The sequence below is a fragment of the Fundulus heteroclitus genome, chromosome 1 (assembly GCF_011125445.2).
Source record: "Fundulus heteroclitus isolate FHET01 chromosome 1, MU-UCD_Fhet_4.1, whole genome shotgun sequence".
NCBI lineage: Eukaryota > Metazoa > Chordata > Actinopteri > Cyprinodontiformes > Fundulidae > Fundulus > Fundulus heteroclitus.
In genome coordinates, this window is record NC_046361.1 from 29,792,457 (window position 1) to 29,816,652 (window position 24,196).

The 24,196-nt window shown below is 39.0% G+C and overlaps 2 protein-coding genes across 5 annotated transcripts; both read left to right on the forward strand.

Moving 5' to 3' along the window:
- The first annotated feature begins 682 nt into the window (after positions 1-682).
- On the forward strand, positions 683-11,200 carry LOC118563941 (NEDD8-activating enzyme E1 catalytic subunit). 3 transcript variants are annotated; one of them, XM_036140271.1, is made up of 18 exons: positions 683-695; positions 800-838; positions 2,534-2,657; positions 2,739-2,819; positions 2,929-3,011; positions 4,559-4,639; positions 4,741-4,784; positions 4,876-4,940; positions 5,083-5,238; positions 8,019-8,121; positions 8,209-8,319; positions 8,435-8,488; positions 10,044-10,080; positions 10,167-10,248; positions 10,335-10,435; positions 10,528-10,591; positions 10,667-10,721; positions 10,804-11,200. In XM_036140271.1, the coding sequence occupies exons 3-18, from the start codon at positions 2,535-2,537 to the stop codon at positions 10,890-10,892; spliced, it is 1,329 nt and encodes a 442-aa protein (XP_035996164.1). In that variant the 5' UTR covers positions 683-695; positions 800-838; position 2,534; the 3' UTR covers positions 10,893-11,200. The 3 variants fall into 3 exon arrangements, with proteins under 3 accessions (XP_035996164.1, XP_035996175.1, XP_035996181.1); XM_036140282.1 differs by having other exon boundaries at positions 684-695; positions 800-862; XM_036140288.1 differs by lacking the exons at positions 683-695; positions 800-838 and adding an exon at positions 878-1,084.
- Positions 11,201-12,783: 1,583 nt separating this feature from the next.
- LOC105928553 (chemokine-like protein TAFA-2) lies at positions 12,784-22,388 on the forward strand. Of its 2 annotated transcripts, none has more exons than XM_036140294.1 (5): positions 12,784-13,195; positions 13,909-14,025; positions 16,797-16,952; positions 17,221-17,345; positions 21,649-22,388. In XM_036140294.1, exons 1-5 carry the CDS (start codon positions 13,168-13,170, stop codon positions 21,658-21,660), a joined length of 438 nt encoding a protein of 145 aa, XP_035996187.1. In that variant the 5' UTR covers positions 12,784-13,167; the 3' UTR covers positions 21,661-22,388. The 2 variants fall into 2 exon arrangements, with proteins under 2 accessions (XP_035996187.1, XP_035996194.1); XM_036140301.1 differs by having other exon boundaries at positions 12,785-13,199; positions 13,919-14,025.
- Positions 22,389-24,196: the final 1,808 nt, after the last annotated feature.

Below are 24,196 nucleotides of genomic sequence, written 5' to 3' on the forward strand. Positions count from 1 at the left end.
CTGACAAAAATGAGAAAAAAGTGTAACCCGAACAAAGGGGTTAGTCATATTTATTTTGTGAATTTACGAAGGTGTGGTGTGTGTGTGTGTGTGTGTGTGTGTGTGTGTGGCTTTTATCCCCCTTAAATAAAATCGTCATTAGAAAATTGCCGTTATATTGGTTTCCAATTGTCTCATGTAAAAATGTGCAACTAAACATCAATCACCGATTAAATCTTTTTGGATACAAATACTGAACAATGGATGTACGGTGGATGGCCAGAACATCCACCGATGCATCACAATGTCATTATTCGCATGTTTCTTCCCACCTGGTGCATAGCGCCATGTTTTTAAATCTTTTTTTAATCAGCATCGCTGGATTGGACCACACAGGGCAGCATTTGCTCCAGTCGAATGCTTAACTGCTGCCTAACAATAATAAAAATGTATTTAAATAATCAGAATATGTTACCATGTTTTTTTTTTTTTTTTTTTTTTTTTGTCCAGTTTTTTACTATGTCAATGGCGTTTTGATAGTAAATCAAGTACAAAAGCAACAGCGCCCCCTGGCGTCACTGTAGCGGACTGGTCACCTCATTCGGTGTTAACGCGAGAGGCGGCAGGTCGCTGCGCAGCTTTGACTTCCCTGAAACACGGGCTAGCTTGAATCGAGGACATGGGACCGTGAAAGTATGGCGGATTGCCGAGGAGCCGTAAGTCTCAGAAGCCCTAAATAAATATATATATATTTTTACAGTCAATATAACCCAGACAGTTTCTCTCAAACCAAGCCTGTTTTACTGTCCTTTTTTTCCAGGGAGAAGAAAAGAAGGCGATTAGAGGACCTGACTGAGAAGTTAGTGACGAATGCTAAATAAAGGTCTCTGACTGGCGGCAGGTTTGCGTTGCACTGCGAGCAGCGACTGCTGGGCCAGCAGACATGAAAAATATACATGTTGGCAAGGAGCAGCGGCTTCAGCAAGCTTGTTAGCTGCTAGAGCTAACAAGCCCTTTACCCAGAGGGGAAATATTACGCAGTAAGATGATGAGCTGTCATCTTCTGAGAAAGGCAAATCTGTACAGCGCACATCACTTGTTAGCTGTAAGCAGGTTATGAGCATGTATTGTTGATTTTCCCAATAAAGTACGATTACAAACCCTAAGGTCAATATTCTAATGAATTTGCTCACATGCCTAAACTGCAATTACAGCATGCTATTCAAACAGTTGTTGCTCAAAGCACATCCTTACAGTAATCTAGAAATCTGGTTTCTGTTTTTGCAAACTTTACTGCTTCAGATAGATCTTTTTTAATGGGATTCCTGTGGCATACTAGAGTGCAATCTTCTCGTCCAAACTTGTCCATCCCTGTGTGGTGCCGTTACCAAGCAAGCTCTGCACTGGTGGCATCCTGATTCCTTAGCTGAGTTTACTTTAGATCAGGGGTCTGGTGTCCTGCAAATTTTATATGTGTCTCTGCTTCAACACAGCTGAGTCAAAGAAACGGGTCATCAGCCAGACTCTGGAGAACCTGACTGCAGACTGAGGAGATAATTTAGCCACTTGATTCAAGTATGTTGGACCAGGAGACCAGACCTCGAGGGCCAGAGTAGAAGACCCCTGCTTTAGATGATTCCCTTGGTGGTTCTTGCACTTTCTAGGGCTTCCAGCATTGTATCAGTTGTCATTTAGGTTCATAACTGTTTCATATTCTTTTGATCTTCTTGCTATCCTACTAGTTGCAACATCATGGCCTGTGTGGTGCCTCCAGAATGATTTGAGGCACCACTCTCTTTTAAAGCAGGTACTGCTCCTCAGTTCCCACCATAATGTCAAAGTGAAATGGCTGCCCTGCCCCAATCAGCAAGTTTTCACAGCGTTGAAAAGTTTCAGTTTCATGTTGTGATTTTGATTGAATAAAAACATTCAAAAACTTAAAAAAAAAATTATTTTGTCTGATCAGCCCTCGTAAAGCCTATCTTATCTAATCATTGCCCGCTCAGTGTAAACTTTTACCAATAAATGCAAAGATGTAAAGTGTATTTTTTTTTTAAGACAAGATTTCTCTCATTCTCTCAACTTTTGAGCGCAACTGTAAAAGTGGGAGCGTTTTTCTAAGGATTTACAGCCAAGTATGCTACGTCTCAGGGTCCTTCTCAGTGCTGCACAACAGATTTGAGTTCTAAGGCATCCTATTCACATGTTTGTATTTAAAAAAAAAAAAAAAAAAAAAAACCTTAAAAGAAGGACTGCACAGTTGAGTGCACTTTTGCCTTGCAGCGTACGTAGTTGTGTATAGTTTGCATGTCGTCGCTGTGCATGCATTGGTCTTCTTCAGGTGCTTGTGCAGCTGAAAACGATGCATGTTAAGGTGAATGTTAGGTGTGTGCATGCATGGTTGTGTGTGTGTGTGTGTGTGTGTGTGTGTGTTGCCCTGTGATGGAGGTGCAACTAGTCGAGGTTGTATCCCGCCTCCAGCCCACTTACCCCTGAAGTTATTCGCCCTTTTAAGGATTAAGAGATTGTTGTCTTTGGTGTGTTTTGCGTCCAGAATGGCCGTCGACGGTGGACACAGGGATAGCGGTTGCGACTGGGATGGTCGCTGGAATCATGTGAAGAAGTTTTTGGAGAGGCCGGGCCCCTTCACACATCCTGACTTCGAGCCAAGCACTGAGGTGACGGCGATGAAAATGTGCACGCCGCTCATGACTGTGTGTTCAGATGAAGTCTGGTTCGAACATGTTTTGTCGGCTCAGTCTCTGCAGTTTTTGTTGGAGACGTGCAAGATTCTGGTCATCGGTGCAGGAGGACTTGGGTGTGAACTTCTGAAAAATCTGGTAAGCGAACGCCTTCAATCATTCCTGTAATGGCATACCTTAAAGTCATCAAACACATTCGCTGGACTGTTCGAAGGTGGATGATTATATAAAAGCGTTCTCGTTTCAGGCCCTGTCCGGGTTTCGCCTCATTCATGTGGTTGACATGGATACCATTGACGTGTCAAATCTCAACAGGCAGTTTCTTTTCAGGTTGGTTTTAACTCTCTATTTAAAAAAAGCCCTCGCAGTTGAAGTGATTGGCAACAGCAGCTGAAATGGTTTGTGAGAGCAATTTAATCAAAGGAGATTTACTGCAAAATACGTCCAATGCCTCTGTGTTCTCGTAAAGGAGTCATACCGTGGTATTTCATATATAGTATCCTGCTGAAAATGCCTTTAAAATAACGTTCAGTCATTTTTGGGAGAGAAATGTTTTTAATCGAGCTCATTCTGACCCTTTTGCATACCCCTTTTTATTTCTCATGAGGGTACGCGTGAGAAATTGACTTGCCTGTGCGTTCATGCGCCATGGTGTTTTTACCTAACCTGACAACAGCCAGCTGCATGTATCGCTCCGCCTAGCTCCACTCACATACATCTGGGACCTCTCCATAGGAATTGCCTTTACTGAAGGCTGGGCCTTATCAAAACTCCTTGCATATGATTGGATAAGCCACTTGTCTGTCATCTTTATCGACGTGCTATTTCAACCAGTCACACCGAAGCTAACCCGTGACGCTGATGAGACAGACGCGGAAAAAAAAAAACTTTTTTTTTTTTTTTTTTATGTGTTTGCGGCTGTAGTGCAGGGTTTCCCGCAGCGCTATCTTGGCGAGGCGGCCGCGGAAAACGTGTCGTCCCAAACCCCTCCCCCCCGCTCCGCGAGCCGGTCCGCCTCGCAGAAGCAAATTCCTGCGGGAAACACTGTAGTGGTCACACCGAAGCTAAGAAGAGGGGGGAAGACAGGCGCCGCGGGTTGGAGTCGATCCCGGGCCGACCGCCCGAGCCGTTCTCTGATGTTCTTTTAATGAAACAATATTAGGTAGATTGGACAACACGGAAGAAATAGCAGCATCAATGCTAACGCTTGCTTCCTCGATGCGAGCCGCCATTGTTGTTGGAATCTCACGGTGGCTTCTCCACTACGTCACATCCATGAAACACCCGCCCTGCGTCCTGATTGGCCAGACCAAAAATTTGGTTGGGGAAATCACTTTCAAGGAGCGGTGTCCCAGATGTATGTGAGTGGAGCTAGGCGGAGCGATAACATGCAGCTGGCTGTTGTCAGGTTAGTCCTTTACCACCATTTTCCGGCATTGTTGGCGCTGCGTGACTGTCTGTCTCTGTCACACACATGCACAGACACACAGACACTGCAGCTCTTGTGTTTTTATGGTTTGTACAAAGAGCCCATACAAAAAAAACAAGTCACTTTCACACTCCTGATTTTCTGGAGGGTTTTGAATGAGGCCCAACACCAACACACAAGTTTTAGCATGAAAAAGTCAGAATTCCAGGTGATGACTCCTTTAAGTTTGCTGATAAAATAATTTACATCATCATGAACACTTTGGCGCGTTGTCAGGGTTCCTCAACAGTCTGGAGAACATGTGATTTATGTGTTCCTCACGTCTGGATCAGTATTTTAAAAGAAAAACTATCCATCTATTCATTCCCCCACCCACCTCCTCCACATAAAGCCTGGTATATACAGCCAGTCACATGTGGCATAAATAACATATTAATGTTTGGTGCAGGGCCAAAGATGTTGGAAGACCAAAGGCAGATGTGGCGGCTGATTTTATCAACAGCCGGATCTCAGGATGCAAAGTTGTCCCGTATCCTTCCCTCTTCATCCTAAAAATATAAACGGCTTGTGTTTATCTGGTAGATCTTGTAGTACTCTGGCTTTTTTGTTTTCCTTAGCGATAGCATCCAGTCACTTTAAAAAGATTCAAGACTTCGATGATTCTTTCTACAGGCGTAAGTGGATCCGCGTCTCAAAATCTTAGCAGAGCTAGTCACTTAAGTGAATGGATGAGTGAAGCTCATCTGGAACTATTCATCTTTGCAGAGTTTCACATCATTGTCTGTGGACTTGACTCCATTGTCGCTCGGCGCTGGATAAATGGGATGCTGGTATAAATTGAATTAAAGAAAAATTAAAATATGATTTTGTTTTTTTCTTTCTCTGATCTAGTATTGTATTGCCTGATGTTTTTGTGAAGAGATTTAGCTAACTTTGTTTTTGAGATAACCTGGGATGGCTTGGCCTCTCTAGATATCCCTCCTGAGCTACGAAGATGGCGTTCTGGATCCCAGCTCGATTATCCCCCTCATCGACGGAGGGACAGAGGGCTTTAAAGGAAACGCTCGCGTCATCCTCCCCGGCATGACAGCGTGCATTGATTGCACACTGGAGCTCTACCCTCCCCAGGTAGCACCCACCTCCCGGCACATTCTGCATTTATCCTCTAGGTTCACTTTATACATTTTTTTTTTTTTACTTTTGAAAGCCTATTGATGTCGTCTGAGAAGCTGATACAGCACTCTCTGAAATGATGGGAAACCCAAGTAGAGATGCGTTAAAAGCTTTTAAAATACACTCATTACACATCACGGCAGTGTAATCTCACTGAAAAATGTGGCCAAGCCATTTGTTTGAGTACAGGTATTTGGTAAGGAAAGAAGTTGAGATAAAGGAGTTTTATGTTTGCAGTGATGAACCAGTTTTTAGTTTTCTGGCAGGGACCACCAGGTTTTTATCTAAAATATTCTGGTCTAGTATAACGCAGTGCATTCTAACAAGGGTTGCACAGCCTTGGGGAGGGAAACGATCCTGCAGCATGATGGATCCGTCCGTTAACGTATCCCTCGTTTCTACTCAAGGCACCTGGGATTTCAAAAACGATTAATGTTTATGTTTTAAATGTAGGGACTTATTCTGGTATAAGTCCCAAACAACAAGTTACCGTGGAGACTTGGTGACCCCAAGCCATGTTGGTGCAGCATCGTCACCCACCTATACACCACCTATATGTACCTTCTAGTCCTTTTATACCATACAGTTGTTCTACAGTTGTATCGTACAGTGTGTGGCTCAGTAGAGTAGTTGTCTTGCAATCAGACAGTTGTGGGTTCGATTCCAGCTTCCCCCTGCCACATGTTGATGCGCCTCTGGGCTAGGCACTTAACCCCAAGATGCCCACCGATTTGTGTGTTGTATGTGACTGGGTAAACGTGGCTATAGTGTGGTCTGTATGGCTAGAAAGGTGCTATTATCATCTCAGACCAGTTAGCAGTTCGTTTTTTATTATTTTATTTATTTATTTGACAGGGACAGTGCACATTAATTAGCATTCCTGCAAATGCACCAGAATTAGCCAAAAGGCTATCTGTTGTCCCTGGACAGATCTTAAAATTGTCTACCTAAAAACACAACGGTAAGAATTTTACAGTGAACAATACAAATATAAAAAGAAATAAAAACAGCTATAACTCTTCAGAACTTGTTTAATAATACAGAGTTCATGTTCGCTTAGACTAAAGATTTTAGGTTCCTAAAAATAGAATAAAGCATTCAAATATAAATATTTATACTATTTTTATATATATATATATATATATATATATATATATATATATATATATATATATATATATACACGCAGCAGAGATTTATTCGGATTCAGAATGACAGATTTATAAATTTTGTTTAACTCTCAGCAATCCGTCTGCTGCATTGTGACGTGATCAGTTTCACGGTGGCATGTTACCTCCCCACCTTCAGGGCGGGTTACAGATGGATAAATTATACTTTATTGTCCCTATAAGGGAAATCTGTCTTGGACTACATGTTTATAGTGCCACGTCCAGCTTGACAGCTATTAAGCCCAAACAAAAGACACGTCTTTGCTTTCTTGTACGTAGTAAGATACACTATACCTGGTGGCATTTTACTATTTCAGAGAACTATTTAATTGGGATACTAATGGTGAAAATTGAGATAATGGTGTTCATTACAATTAACCCTCAGCTTTGGCCCACTTGATTTTTACCACCGCCTCTCCTTATTAGCTTTAACATGTCAGCCACTAAAGAAATACGTCTGGTGTGGGCATTACAGCACAATTAGTCCATTTAGCTAGCTGAATATTTTACAGAGAAGCAAAGTGTAAACACGTAGCACATTAATATTTACATGCAAGCAAGTAACGGTGTCTAAGCAGCCCTTTGCTATGGTCATATTACACAGACTGATGTTAGGATGATGGGTATGATTCGATATATTGTGCAGCTCTAATATCTGGTAACATATTTGTGTGTTTCTCAAGAAGTCATTTCTAGTATGTTTACTGCCTCTGAATTATTTTATTTTTACATAAAAAACTCTTGACTTTGTTCCAGAAGCTTTGCTTTGTTGACAAAAACAAACTCACAATGAAAATATTTCAAGTAAAGAAAAGTTTCCATTTATTGATCAAATTAAAAAGTGAATATAATTGGAAAAACTGTCTTTGTTACATTTATTTTATTGGATTTCTTAGTGTTGCCATTGCAGCCCTGGGCATTTTGTCGCAAATTACTATTTTTCAACACGAGTTTTTTTTGTTTTTTCCTCTCTCCACTGAATAAATCGAGTCCAATTAAATACGAGTGGGAATTGGAATTAGTTTTCTGAAATGTTTTTCAGTGTGAGGTTTTTTTCTTATACTATAAACAAACATTTTTTACCATGGGGGAACCTATAAATGAAGAGAATAATGCCTGCAGCAAAAAAATTAATAATAAAAAAGTAGCTCTTACAGAACTTACTTGCTGTTCAGATTATATTTTACAAATTATGAATCTGCCATACACAGGTGCCCACTTTCCATTTTCCATCAGGGACAGCTTTTAATTATATTAAAATTAAAACGAAATATTTGAACCACAAGGTTAAAAATGTCATAACCTTCAGACTGAACAGAATGATCTAACGTGAAGCGAAGGGAAGTGGTCTGCTGGAGTTTTTTGGCAAAATAAAGTTGAAAGAATTTAGCTTTAATGGCTTTGAGAAAGACCCTAAAGAGCAGCAAATGCAACATCAGACGGAGGAAATGTTGTAAACACAACAAAATGGAACAGGATGAAAGTATTTCAGAAAAGACGAGAGCATGTGAAAACCAATTTCCCCAAAGGAAATATGTTTACCCTTCAATTCTTTTCAATCCACAGATAAATTTTCCCATGTGCACCATTGCATCAATGCCCAGGCTGCCAGAACACTGCATTGAATACGCCAGAATCTTACAGTGGCCCAAAGAAAAGCCCTTTGGAGGTTTGCCAACATACTCTTCCATGTTTACGATTCATATGTATCTAACATTATGAAAATGTCTTAGAATAAATGTTTCTCCTCAACTAGACGCGAGTTTAGACGGGGACAATCCAGACCACATCCGGTGGGTGTTTGAGAGGTCCCAAGAAAGAGCAGCAGAGTTTAGCATCACAGGAGTGACGTACCGACTCACGCAGGGTGAGGCTGTGAATTGGAAGACTTTAATTCTTTCAGCGCTAATTTGTCACCTCACCTCTTCTTATTTCTGACAGAGCTGATTGAATTAAGCTCACAGATGGCTCTTGTGTTGCAGGAGTTGTGAAGAGGATCATTCCCGCTGTGGCATCAACTAATGCTGTCATCGCCGGTATGAAACTTGGGTTTTTGAAGCCATTATGCGTGCCAGTGCTGGGGATACCATTGGTGAATCTGCTCAGCCTTTTTATGAAAAGCAACACCATGCAGTCCAGTCTAAATTGGTGCGTGCCGGGCCATTTAGCAACAGAACAGCTTGTTCTTTTGTTGTCAGGTTGCTGTTGTTTTGGTTTTAATCATGGCTGCCTTAGGAACGTATGGTCTGCACACTACAATTAGATGCTGTTTAGGCCCTCTTCAAATTCAGCTCTGTTGGCACAGAGACGGAGAAACAGAATTTCTTCCTCATTAGGGAACATTTTTTTCTTCTGTATTCCAGTCTTCACAGGTTTGTTTATCTGACTGATTATAGAGAGGCTCACACGTGTTAAATCACCAAATTTATCAAATTTGTGAGGATGACTTTTTGACCCCGTTTTGCACATTTTCTCTGGGTTTTCATCATTTCCCTGGGATAGCCTTTTTGCCTTGTGAATTTGGTTATTCCAAATGAGGATGGTCTGTAGCTCAAATCTTATGATTCCTTCTCTGCTTAAATTGTTACATCACTGTTGAGCAGCAATGCAGCGGTGTTAAAGCGCTGACTTGAGATGATGACTTCTAAAAAAATCCCGTCCCTGGTGTCAGAGCGTCGTACTTTCATTGAAAATAAAATCTTACCAGATCCGTTTTACAGCCTTGATACTGTTTACTTCTCAGATTTACAGATTTGCTGTCTTCCTACAGTGGCGTCTGTGCAGAATGGACTATAATGTATCAGGATTATACTGTTTGGCAGCTGATTTTTTAAAAATATATTAATCATTCCAAAAAAAGGTTAAAAAACAAAAACCAGAAAGCTTATCAATTCAAATGTGTGGAGTCATGTGGAGTTCAGTACTCCACACTGAACTCCACACGACTCCAGACATTTGAATTGAGAAAGCTTTCTGTATGGGAAGCAAAACGTCTTCAAACTTCGGAAAAAAGTCCAGTTGTTTTTTTTTTTGGAATGATCCTGACCTGGATGACTGAGAATCTTCTTTTTATATTAATGTTTTTGTAATTATAAGTTATGCCTGTAAATGTGAATTGGTATTTTTTTTTTTAAGTTAGAGAAAATATATAAACTTTTTAAAAGTTTTTCTCAGAAAAACACAATGTTCCGTTGCGGTTTTTGCAAACTTTTTTTTTTTGTTGACATTTTGACTTGCTAAACAGCTATTATTATCCACCAGATGTTGTATTTGCAGAATACTGAGACGGCTTATGGAGCACACATGATATTATGACCAACATACGACCTTAGCATTGAAACGTGGTTTACTTTTACTTTTTCTTCAGCACTCACTTTAAATTGAGTTGTTTATACTGTTTCTACTAAACTAATAAGTGAAACTTTAAGTTAAACGGGTCTAATGCAACGTTAAAGCTACTACTTATTTATTGCATTGTTTATTTATTGAGGGAAAGGAAAATTGTGTAATTATTCTGCAGTCCAAGCACTTTTTTTTTAAATACAAAAGTTCACACACATCTTAACCAATTTTTCCTTTTGCTCCTCACAGCTGCCTGTGCAACAGAAGTCTTTAAAATCGCTACAAGGTTTGTAACTGAAACACATTTCATTCCTGTTTCTTTTTCTTTTTTTCTGATGCGAGCATCCATTAACGTCAGTTTTGTTTTTGCAGTGCATATATTCCCTTGAATAACTACCTGGTCTTTAATGATGTGGATGGACTATACACCTACACCTTTGAAGCAGAGAGAAAGGTTTGTGCTTTTTACCAACTATGCATTTGTGCTCGCAGTTTTCATGGAAAGAATAATCAGTATTCTAAATCATCTTTCTTTGACAGGAAAATTGCACCGCTTGTAGCCAGGTACCTCAGGATCTCCAGTTCCCTCCTTCTGCCAAATTACAGGAAGTTTTAGAGTACCTGACTGAGACGGCCTCATTGTGAGTCCTCAGCACAAAACATGACAATATCACAGATTTTAAAAAAGACACTCTGACTTTAACACTTTATCGTTTATTATTTTACTTTCCAGACAAATGAAATCACCTGCCATCACCACAACGCTTGAAGGAAAGAATAAGACTTTGTATCTGCAGGTAATTATCTAACATTTAAATTCCTGCCCTACAGTCTTTCCTTGAGCTAAAACAAGTTTTATATTCCTAATGTAGTCCGTAAAATCCATCGAGGAGCGTACAAGGCCAAACCTCTGCAAAACTTTAAAAGGTATGTCATTTTTTTTCCCTCCCCCTCACATTTTTGTCATTAAAAGTGTAACTGCAGCATGTTTTATTTTGCTCCAATGCAGAGCTGGGCTTGTCAGACGGTCAGGAAATAGCTGTTGCAGACGTCACCACTCCCCAGACGGTTCTGTTCAAGCTCAATTTCACCGCTTGAACAAATGGCAGATTAAACCGCACTGACGCATCTGAGAAGCTGGACGTTCGATAATTGCGGTCTATTTTTCATCTTTTTGCTCTCGCAGTTGCACATTTGACATTAGGATGTAAATAAGGCGAGTATGGTCTCACTTGTGAGACATCATGTTGTGTTGTCAGAACATTGAGTCAAATAACATTGTTTTTGTTACATCGTTTACTTCTTTATTTGCCCCGTGCAGATTCATATTGTATCCAGTTTCCTATCATTGGAGAATAATTATGTATGTAAACTTTAACCTAATAAAGTTTTATCATTACAAATTGTTTGGTGTTTTTTATAGCTATTTTTTTGTTAAGATAAGATAAGAATTCCTTTATTGTCCCGCAATGGGGAAATTCTGGTGTGATAGTGGCAAACACAGACAGTCACATTTGTTTGCAATGAAAAGAGGAAGGAAAAGGGAACACATTACTCTAATCAAAATTATCACTAAATGAATGGCAGTAATAGGAGATAAAAAGTTATTCTGTTTAAATTTAACACCAAATTGACTCCACCCAGACCACACTGTCTAGATAGTCTTAGGGTCACAGTTGTAGTTCTACATTTTTTTAATGATTACACTAGAAATAAGCAAGTTGAGACTGGTAGCTATTTTTGTCTTGCCATTTAATGACCAACAAAAATCTGTTGGCTTGAATGGCTTTAAAACAGACCGACCTCTATGTGCTGTCATATTTACAACCTGTTTTGTGCCAGTTCATTGACAGTTCAGCAAATGGAAATATAAATTCATGTAATTGATGTAATAGCGGCCAGTTTAGGTGACGATTGTAACGGAGGTCACTTTTTAATGGTCGATAATACACAAAATAAAATTGCTTTTGTATTTTGCAGCCATAGAAATGAATCCAGTTAGCCTGTATTTAATCTGGGTCATAAGGGCGTTAAAACACTACAGGGTTCCTCTAATAAGATGCTGACTGTTCAAGCACATTAGCTGACAAAGCCTTTAATGAGGCACATTTAAGAAATCTGCTGCAATTTTACCTACCTACCTGTATGAAGGTCTGGAAGAAGAGTTGAATGATTTATTTCTCACTAATTATCAGTTTTTAGAACTTTTTTGCAATCAGGATTTGCAAGTTAGAAAGGAGTAGGAACATACAACACTTCTGACAGCAGACTGATTGTCAGAAAACTTGGTTTCACATTTTTTATTCAATTAAATATTTTTCTCAGTCATTTTCTATATATTTCTTTCGTCGGGTTCATTCTTGGTACAAGTACAACACTACTGATCTAACCCTCTGGCTCCTTTTTTCATAGCCTGCACAACACATAAAGGGAAAAAACACTATAACATAAAGACTATAATGTTTAAGGTTATACTTTTTTATTATTATTATTATTTGATGGCCGTCAGCACGCTTCTTTAAGGCATTATTTCAAGCAAGGATATTCACTCTTTCTCTACCAGTCCACAGAGATTATCACTCTTCCAATTTAATCAGATTTCTCATAGTAGTAAGGCAGAAAAATGTTAGTAGAAAGCCAATTTTCCCCCAGAAAAATACATCTCATAGTTCCTGTTGAACTTAATTTTTCATTATTCTTTATTATTATTTTTTATAAAGAAATTTGCCTAATTCTTTTTCTTCCTTGCCTGATTTTATTAATTTAGTTTTATGTTACAGTGTATGCCTATTTAACACAACATAAAAGTCAACCTAATTTGAAATCTTAAAAAAAAATAAAAAAAGCACATAGTTATCTTTTAAAGAGAAGGTTGAATAAAAAAAAGGGTTATTCTCCATGATCAGTGTGCATGTCAACACGTCCTTTAAGCTTCTTAAGGCACTAATGAAAGTGGCCGCTTATTGTCCAGAAGACAGATGGTTTCTATCTTGATTAAGTTTTAATTTTCCTCTTGGATGGAACTGACAGGCTTGTCTGGTTCTGTCACGAACAAGCATCTCTCTTGCATTGCTTCCCGTCTAAATGGTATCTCCAGTGTGACTCCTGGGACAGGAGTGGATCTGTGAGAGTGCATTTTTTTCTCTCCTGAGCTGACTTTTTGAATCTCTCTGCTGCTCTTTGTTCAGCACAAGGCGGGAACTCCTGTGATTATTTATTGATTTGATTTTGTTTCATTTTTTTTTTTTTCAACTTTGAGGGATAACACTTCAAAAAGTGAAGATTGGTATTTAATGCAACCTTGTTTTCCTCCTGAACCGCGCTCTTGATGTTTACAAAGACTGACTGATGGGGACTCCTCCAAAGCCTTATCATGCACATAAGTAAGACACAAGGCTCAAGTAAGTGGAGAACATTAATTCTGAGCACTGCTAGAAGCTAGATACTTCAGCACAGTATGTACATAGTGTTTATAAAAAGTGGAGTAGCCTTAATGACACAGGATTACCAACTACTTCATCTAGCACAAATGTATTTTTGTCTCCCAATAGGAAAAACAGATATACTAAAACATATGCTGTTGTTAATACCCTCACATTGAAATGCTGACTTCACTTTGAAAATTGTATCCTTTATATATATATATATATATATATATATATATATATATATATATATATATATATATATATATATATATAAAGTTGGAGTCTTAAAACTGCCACAAGGAAACTCGCAGTCTGTTACTTCATGTCATTTGTCAGCTCCATGTTGCTTAGCATTAAACTTGCGTCCCAGTTTTACGTGTGACTCATCTGGAGTGCAAGTTTCGATTCCATGTTAGCTTTGCTTACAGAGATGTACACAGCTGAGAGGAAAATGTGACTCACATATGACTTTTTAAGTCTGGGTTTTGTCTGCTCCAAATATTGCTCCCCGATCAGGCTTTCTGTTGTTGTCCAGAAATACCTTTCTTGCATCTAGGCTTAATGGTTTGGCAGACATTTTTTCCTGGGGAATCACAGCTTTATGCACATAGTTTTGATTCACTTGTTTGACACATAGATTTGGCATGTTTCACGAAGTCTGCATGAATCTCTGTTTTCCTGTGCAGGTAAGATAAAGATGATCAAATTGACACAATTCCTCTGGGGGTTTATTTTGCTCTGTGTAATAAACCTCAGCATCCAGCAAGTGTCCAGTGGCAACCAAAGCTCTCGAGGACAGAGAAGTAAGCATCAGCCCTGCTCAGACCACTCACACACCCAGCGGGGCTCATTAAAGCTCCTGGTCAAAGGCCTGCTCACTTGGAGGGAAGCTCAATTAAAGCAAAAACATCTTTAGACCCACCATATCACACTAAACGTTTCTACACATCTTACACTTACAAATTTGGTATGTTATTATTTATTTTTTTCACAAAATGTGAAATCATTGTGAATAATGAGATTGTGCATGTCTGTATATAAACATTTGACTAAACAGTTTTTTTTATTTCTGTAATTTAATTCCACATTGAAGCTCAAATATACTTTCATTACTCATAGAATTACTATTTCAAACATTTGTCTAAGTTACTTTTCTTTATTATAGCATACACCTCATGAAAAACAAGATATAGTTTCTCAAGAAATTAAAATATCACACAAGATTAATAAAAAAAATAAAGAAATGTTATGTTAGGGCATGTTGGAATAAATGCAGCATTGCAAGCACATTTTCCTTCCACTAAACATTCCATTAATAGGCTTGGATACAGCACATTAAAAAGAAGCTTATTAAGCAATTACCTTGGACAACTGTGACATTTACATCGTATTTTCCGTGGTTGTATAGAAACATAACATCACGTTTATAAATAATTTTTTATTTGTTCAGTTTAATTTTACTCAATGTAGCATTCAAAATTGCTTTTGGGTTTTCAATTGTTGAAAGCCATATATATGAAAAATAAACACTTAAAATGTATAATTCTGTATGTACTGAATCTGTATAGTTTCCCAATTAGAATTGAATTTGTGATATAAATTTATTTTTGAAGATACTTTTCTTTACTTGGCTGCACATTTCTATTTTACAAGACTTTTTAGAATTAAAGGTCCTAAACAGGTTTTCTTTAAAAAGAAATACACGTCTCTATATGAGTTGTTGGCTGTAAAATCAGGGGCTTTTGCTTTAGATCAGGGGTTACTGAGGCGGGGGTCGGGATTGCGAGACACCTCTTGTGGGTTGAAAGATGATTAGATGCTGATGTGCTAGAAAGATTTTGTATTTCCTTATTTGTGAAACCGATACCAAGATGCTCAACATTCCTTATTGTGATGTGTGAGAAGGTTTGAGAAGAGTTCTTATAAAAATGCAACTTTATTGTTATTTTGCGACTTTTTGTTCTAATTTCCAAAAAAAAAAAAAAAAAAAAAGAAAGCAAAAAAATCCCACCCGTCAAAACAGGGTCACCAGCTTCTGGCTGTGAAGTTTGGGAAGCCCTGCTCTAGTGTTTGGATCCCCAAAAGCTTTTGGAAAATGTCCTTAATTCTTTTGAAATAATAATGTGATGTTTCGTAGATTTAAAAGAAACAGACTGGATATGGTGTCATGGGAAAAAAGGGTTTCCAGGCATTACTTAACGAAATCAAGCTATTATTTATGAAGTTCTGCATTTGCAAACAATGTGTTCTGAGAAGAGTGAATTCATTTAGTTGAAAAATTTAGTCAAATTAAGAGTACATTGCTTGTAAAGTACTGTCACAAAACAGCATTATTTTTCAAAAGCTATATATATATATATATATATATATATATATATATATATATATATTCACATTCAACATTAAACATTAAAATAGAAATGAATTGAATGAATGAAATAAAAACAGGAATGTCTGCTTAATGAAAATGTGTTTAGTACCTGCTTAAAAGGTTGTTATTTGCAAAAAGTACTTTTGTTCTGACAAACTAGCCTCATGGGAGCTCATACACTAATCAGTTGAAAATTATTGTCATTATATTTTTTATATAGATGTACAGCAATAATTTAACTTCTTTAAGTAGTAACCCAATGATGTGAAAACATCATTATTCCAGTGTTTTAGAAAGTATGTTTTTCAAATAATTCTAATTTAATAAAATTTCTACATTATGAAAACAATATCTGAAAATGTTTGGTTTTTCTTCCTTTTTTCTTTTTTATATTACTTTAAAATAACAGAATTTGCACATAACCTTCTATCTTTGTCCGATTACATTATTTTGATCAGTTACTCTTTCCTTGAATAACCAAATCCTTTTTTTTTTTGCCTTGACTCTGGTAACTTTTGAGATGACAACTTAGTAATACTTCTACTTGAGTAAAAACATAGTGACACAGCACTACGCCTACATGAGCACAATTTTCAGCTACTCAATCCACCTCTGATGTTTTGGTGAAACCATTTTTAACAGTCAACTCATGAACTGGACTGGTGATACTTTTTACTCCACTAGGCGGTGCTGCAGCTCTAAAAACAACATGGATCTAAAGTAAGCGATAAGCTGCTTTCATACTGGGTAACTAAATAAAATAAAAATGCAATTTATTTATTTTTCTTCAGAATTTAACGCTGACTAAAGCCTGGACACCGCTCACGTCTGTTGAGACACAACGGGAGCTAATCGAGCCCCCGCTGAGCATTTTTAAAGGTCCGGACCAGATGAGGTCCCTGAGGAATGCTTGAGTGGAACACAAACCCAAAAGCTTTAAATAAATATTTAACTTATACAGTCATCAGACACAGAGGGGGACAAAACCGAAGGATAAAATATAAATTAGTGAATAAACAGAACATTGCATTCGACTTGTCTGCACTTTCTTTCAATCAAATCAACGAATATTAATTTATAGCGATAGCCGTTGCCTCCTGTTCCCCCTTGGTGGTGCCACTGTTGAGGTAGTGAATGCGATGGCCTCGGGTGCCGTCTCGCATCGAACTTATCCTTTTCCTTACTGCATTTCTTTTTTGTCAGGGTCATCACAGGAGAGGACAGGGACATGTGAAGTGGTTGCTGCTCATCGCTGCTGCAATAAGAACAAGATTGAAGAGCGCTCTCAAACAGTCAAGTGTTCTTGCTTCCCAGGACAGGTAGCTGGGACAACAAGGGCACTGCCCTCTTGTGTTGAAGGTAATATTACAGAAAACGCCTCTCAGAAAAACGCCCTTGAAAAAGAAATGTTTTGCTATGGCATGAAAGGGTTGTGTGTCAAAGTTGAGTCACGTTCACGAGAATCCGCTGATGCTGAGGCTTTTAAAGACCACAGGAGCATGACATGTGATTGGGATGTTCCCCCCCCCCCCTCCAAACAACTCATCTTTTTTTTTTTTTTTTTTTTTTTAGAAGCTCTTCAATTGAAAAAAGTGACCTTCTGCCACTCCTTCCCTTCCCCCTCTAGCCTCCATTGTGCTCCAGAAATGGTGGTGTAGAATGGAGCCGTGTCTGCAGGGGGAGGAGTGTCGAGTTCTCCCTGACCTCACTGGTTGGTCATGCATCTCTGGGAACAAAGTGAAGACCACGAAGGTAAGGAGGGGCCCGGCATTAGTCTGAGTCACAGTTCGATTCATCCATCCATCCAGCTGTTAGCGCCACACGTTCGAGTCCTCAGAAGGGGGCAGATCCCAGCTGACAGTGGGCAAGAACTGAGGGACACCTTGAATAGGTTGCCAATCCAACGAAGCCGTTTAATTCAAGTTGTATTTTTATAGCAATCAAAATTGTCTCAAGACACTACACAGGATTGTGTGCCTAAGCTCCCTGGAGCGAGCACTAAGGCGAAAGCAAAGGGAGGGAGAAAAAAAAAAACCCTGCCTTTTAACAAGAGGAAACCTTGAAATCTGCCAAGCTTTTACAGATGGGATAGGGGGTGGAGGACTGAGATGCATAAAGTGAGCCAGATATCCAGGAAAAAAAAAAAAAAAAAGAACAGAGGAAGAGGGCATGGAAGGAGAGATTCAAAAGGCAAACCGATTTATTCATACAAATGTCACATTGAAGTTGGCCTAACTATTGCGTGCATACATGACACATTCGGATGGTACATTGCATTTACAAGAATGAAAATGGATAAAGCCGGGCGAGCCAGCGTTCGGCGTATTAATTATAGAGCAGCTGAGTGGGCATACAGTGTGCTTATGAGGGTTACTGTTGGAAGGATAAACAGAGCAATGAGGCAGATAACTGTGTCAGTGATGACAGTCATTTACATCAGGGGTCTGCATGTGGGCACACTATATAACAGATCTCATTAGCGGAATTGAAAGAAGTGGAAAAACTCAGCCTCAGCCGGACACAATACAAACCAGCGAATGACTTTACATTAAAGCATTTTATTTACAAATGTGGTTCAATGGTAAGTCCCATCTTATTTTTTTTTTTTAGGACTTTCAGGTCGGCTTGTTATACACATCTTAAATTTTTATTCTCTCCTGCTCTCCCTTGACTCTGACACGTTCCACAATCAAGTGTAATAACGGCTCCCATTGGCTGTATCAAACCTCTTGCTCTCGCCAGCCTCAGTGCGCTCGGAAAAAAAACCCTAATTCTATAATCTGGTGAATGATGGGGCCAAGAGGACAAACAGGAAATAAGCTGTGAACTAATTCTGCACACTAAAACCCATGTAATTAAATCTGACGGCCAAAGGAAAACCCCACCGCTTTTAGAAACGCGCTGTCTCTGAAGTTGCCTTTTTGTTGAACTGTTTTTTATGCATAATTCATGGCAGGGGGAAACATTTTACAGTGAAAGTGGGGCAGGTAAGCAATGGAAGCGTACCGAAAAGGATCAATGGCTTCGCTGCAGCCACAACACTCTAATCTTTAACAAAGGGCAGAACAGAATCGGATCCAGCTGTCTTTTATAAAAGGAGGTGGGATAACGTCTTTGCTGTCAGATGAAAAACTATCTTTAGCTTGATATAATTATTCAACCCCCCACCCCCAACCCAAGACCTCATAAGTCTAAGCAGAAATAATAGTAATTTGAAAAAAAAGAGCAAAGTTAACCCTAACAATGTTGTGGACCAAAAGCCAATGGAGGAGGATTTGATGCAATAAGAGGTTTTATTCTGCCACACGGGGGAAAAAAAAACAACGAGTTAATCCGAAGAAAATGAATTTTCCAATCGATGTGGGCATCTTTTATCTGCATCACATCCTCACCCAGTTGTTTGGTGAGCACTGTTTTCAACGTAGAAGACGAAAGATCCGTTATTGTCCCACAGTGGGGGGAAGTTGCTCTTACATTTCAAAGACTTCTTGAATCGGCGAACCAGTAACACAACTTGTGTGCTCGTGTGGCGATGGGCCAAGCAAAGACCTCCCCAACACATGCGCTTTAAAAGTGCCTTGATGTAATCATACTTTTACTTTCACATCCTCTTCACCGGTTCGCTGAGAGTTTAGAATCAGTTCAACATCAGTTCATGTTGCAGAGAAGCGGCGTAGACTGCGTACCTGATTTAACGATTATGTTTCAAGTTGTTTTGTCAGCTATGCAGCTGATAGTTACATTACTAATTGTGTTGCTTTTCCTTACTTTATCAAGGCAAGTTTACGTTTGCGTGTGTTTCTCAGCCCACGCAAAACGAGTGCCAAGGTTACAAAAAAAAACAAATTTCAATTTGAAGGCCTTCACAACCAGGCAACAAGTGAAAGGTTGGGAGGAGAAAGAGCAGAAAATGAGAAAGAAAACGGCAGAGTCCAGGCTGGTAACGCCACAGGCTGTCCGTTTCAAACATTAAGTTAAAGATTATGTGTTTAGTTTTTGTTTAAATTCCTTGTCTGCAATGACCTCTGCTGCACTACAAAATAAAAGGATCAACTTCCGGACAAACACATTAACTGTTGCCGCAGATATTCAAAATCGTACTGCGAGCACTGTGAGACTCGCTGCAATTAGAGGCGGCTGAGCTGCTGGTGGCTGAGGTCAGCTTCATGCTTTGATAGTCAAAATCAAGTATTGTGTGAGAGGCTTGAGTCTTTAGTCAGCTTCAGGGGAAAAAACTCCAGCAGTGACCTGTCATGCAGTGTTTATATGCTTCTGCAGGAGGTTGCCTGCACAATCTGGCCCATTTTGTGTTTATTACTGGTTTATCGCTGATCAAAAAGAACGAAAACGGGGCCTGCCAAGCCCACAGCGGGATGAGATGGGGGAGGGCGCCTATTGCTCATATATAAGAGAGTGACAACACCCTATAAAGGCCATTTAATAGGCTGATAACAGGCCAAGCAAATGTCTTGTCTTTAGTTCACGGGGGTTGATTCATCGGCTACAAAATAGATTTTTATAAGCCGTAGCTATAAGTTGGCGATAATACTGAGCTGACCTGACTGCTGCTCAATTATTTCTCTTTTTCACACCGCCGCTGCTCTGTTTGTAACAGTTACTTTATACTTTATTCACAACGCTGCAGTAAATTGAGATTTTGTCTAAGCTTGTAAATAAACTATGTAAACAGCCCCAGAAAAGTTTTCCAAAGTAAAGACAAACAAGAAGCATCAGAGACACATGGATTATTCTTTCGAATGACAAAGACGAAAGCACCAGAGGAATCCTTAAACATTATCCACTAGGTGTCTAAAGTAAGGTTATGGCATGGCTCTGTGTGTTGGGTCTCTGGCTACAAAAGAACATGCTAATTCTTGTCTGGTTTGCGTAGAACCATTTACTAATTTCCACACAGATTTTCAGTTACTGTGGGCAACCACAATCCAGGGAGGCACTTGAATCAATTCAATGTATTTGTCCTGCTGACTGTCCCTGCAAGCAGTTGTCTAAATATCAGCATCTTTAATGTCTAAAGGCTGTTTTAAGCAACAGCATGTCATCAACTCTGTTTACAATACAAACCGTCCTTGGAGATCTTTCACCAGCTTTTACAAATGATACTCCACACAGGAGCTAAGTGCACTCTTTCAATTATGATTTGCAAACACCAACGTGTGAAACTAACAGGCAACGTGTCTCTACACAGTTGCAAAAGACCCTTAAAGATTCATCTGAGAGTAGCGACGGTACTGTGCATTGCCCTGCGTATAAAGAAACTACTTGGTCATTGGTAACTTATCTTATCAAGCTCGCCCTTAGCTTTAATCTCCGGGTCTTTTATATGGACAGGGAAAGCGTTGGTGCCAAGATAGAAGCAGTTTTATGTTGCGGATTAGCACAGGAATGTTTTCAGGGGGAGAAAAAAAAACAACATTTTGACCTGGAATCCTTTAGTAGACAAAATGTTACCAGAAACATTTGATTACTTCTTATTAGAACTGCTTCACTACTGTCTTCATCAGGTATTTTTCTAAAGTAGGGTTTTTGATTACAGTGCTATAAACCTCTAATTAGAGAAGGATTAAAAGTGATTTTTCTTCAAGCAATTGTATGGATTTGATTTGTGAAAATGTTTTAGCAAAAGCAAAAGTGACAATTTCTGTTGAAATCTATACAAAAGCTTCCCAGCACAACATTCCTGCAGGAGCTACCACTGTTCACCGTCATTATTTTTGCTTCAATATTGAGAGCCTTTTCACTTTTAGATACAGTATTCATTTTATTATATGAAGACTTAGACTTTACTGGCCCTGGGATATATTTACCAACCATACCAGCTTTTCTCCTGACATACTTCAGTTTACGCAGTTTCAGATGTTGAGCTGTGTTTTAACGATCGCTTGGAGCTGGAGGTTGTAAATTGTGACTGTCACATTAAAAATAAGCAACACATTCCAACACATAGAGCTTTACTTTGTGTCACTGACATAAACATGTATTTTCCCTTAAAAAGAGAAAGAACCACTAACTCTTTTTTTTCTATATCTGTGTTTAGGTGGCACGGTAGCAGGAGAAGGTTTCTGCAGAAGACTGCGATCCTCACCTGACCTGCAGCAGATAAATTCAGCAATATTGGACCCCTCTCAGACAATGCAGAGAGAGAAAAAAAATATATATATTTATATATCTCCTGGCTGAGCTTAAAACTGCAGAACTCATTATTTAATTTTCATTTTTCTTTGAAAATTTTTTTGTGTGTGTGAATCCCCCAGAGAGAGAAAAGTCTATTAAATTTGAGAAGAGATTAAACGATGTAGTTTTCCAATCCAAACAGACAGCCTCTGCTGAAGTCTTTGTTTTTTGTGCTTGAAATGCTGGGCACATTGTGATGCGCTCAATCAAGGTTTGGACCGAGCGGCTGGCAGACCCTTAAAAAGAGATTTTGTGGATTTTTTTTTTTTTTTTTTTTCAGGTGGCAGAAAAGTGAACCTAGTCCGTGGCTCATGACTCGCGGCTGCTTAAAGCACCAGACCACAAATACTGAGAAATTTATGATTACACTGTGTAGCAATTGTAGCTGCTGCTGTCCCCTACTCTTAGCTTCCTAACGAGGTCAGGTCCCTTTAGACTACTCCTTAGCGCAAAAAAAGCACTCTCACTCCCTACACATCCAAACACACACAAACCCATGCAAGCAAAAGCAGCTTTTTTTTTTTTTTTACTCCACTGGTCACAGGACGCCACCTGCACAGCTGTGATGGCATGCACACAGGCATGAAGTCCTGACGAAAAAAACAAGGACCGTTTGAAATGCTAATCATCAGGAGAAAGAGGAGAAAAAGGAAAAGAGAAGAGGAGCTCCTTCGCAGCAGAGCGTCTTTACATCAGGCTTTTTTTTGTTTGTCTCTCTAAACTGAGAGCTCCCATGGAGGAGACTCTTCGTATAGTAACGATTTGAAGCACTGGCGTTTTTCTGCCTCAGAGCGAGTCGTCGCCTGTGAAAGAGCAGAATGTTTATTACCGCTTAATCAGTTGTCCTCTTAATATGCGTAATGCACATATTCCTCCTGGACTCCCCCTGATTGCCTCTCTTTTATCTCTTGAGCTCAACCGAACGTTTTGCATTTTACCTTTGTAAAAGCGATTTCTTTTTCTTTCTTTTTTTTTTTTTTCCTTTTTCAAATAGCATAAATTTAGCAGCTGCAAATCACTCCATTTTAGGCATCATGCTTGTATGAAGGCCACATGCTGCGCAGGCTGAAAGCACCTGAATCCCAAGCAGCTTGCTCAACATCACGCAATTATCCAATATAATTGTTTCCGTCGAGACAAGATTCTTTACTGAGCTATCATCTTGTTCAAGCATTTATGCAGGATTTACTTTGCAAACATTTAAGTCGTAATTATCATTTAATGTTTGCAGGGCTGGGAATGTTGACTAGATAAATCCTGTCATTTCAGGGTGATGACCATGTGTTCATGCCTACCCTGAAACGGGGAGGTGACTGAGAGCAAAATGCCTTTGCTCTGCAGAGTTCCTGTCAAATGTCACATGATGGCTAAACTCAGCTGAAGCTTGAGGCGCTGCTGACGCAGTTGGGTTAAAACGTGTTTGAACTCAGTTAAATAAAGTCAGACATTGGTGCTTTGACAAAATGTCTTTCTGTGCGGGTTGGCGAGTGAGCAAGTGAGGAAGAAAGTCATTTCTATTTATATGTAACTTAACACAGATTAAATAAAAAAAAAAGTCCTTTACAGAGTAGACACATGTTCCACACATAAAAATGTAGACTCAGAAATGACTAAAACAAAGGCAGCCATGCAATAGAAAAAAAGAAATACCTTAAATAGTGCATTTAAATGGGCTTTACTCTTGTTCAATTAAGAGCCCGTCTTCAGTATCTTTTTTAATGAATCTAAACAGCATAGGGCATTATATAGTTTGGATAGTGTTTAAACAATGACCTTTTATCTTAATAAGCTTGATAAGGCTTTCGGACTGCAATAAAGCAGCAAGGTCCGTATACAGTACAGCAAAAAGGAAAATAACCACTAAAAATGTATTTTGTTGTTCCTTCTTTGTCACACTGAATATTTTGGCTGATCAAATACATTTTAATATGAGACAAGGATGACCTGATTAATTAAAGTTTAATGTTGATTAATCACATCTTTTAGGTTAAATTGAACCAGCTACACTCCGATCTGATTACTGCCTGGGCTATAGAATTAGAAAATAAGGTGAATAGAATCTGTCTGACAGCATGAAGTAGGCTCAAATGTCTCAAAAATATGCATGTCATACCCTTATTTAAAGAACTTCAAGAACACAATTTCATCTATTAGTCTGGAAATGTTCACAAAGTTATTTACAAGAATTTGGGAATCCGGCAGACCACAATGAGAGCCATTATTCAGAAATGGAGAAACAGTGGCGAACCTTCATAGAAATGGCCGGGCTACAAAACGTATTCTAAAGAGGTCACACAGGAACCCTGATCAACATCTAAAGAACTGCAGGCCTCAATTGTTTCATTTAATATCAGTATTCGTATTTCAACAGTGATGTGTGTGTCCCAATAAATCTGCCATAAAACTAACAA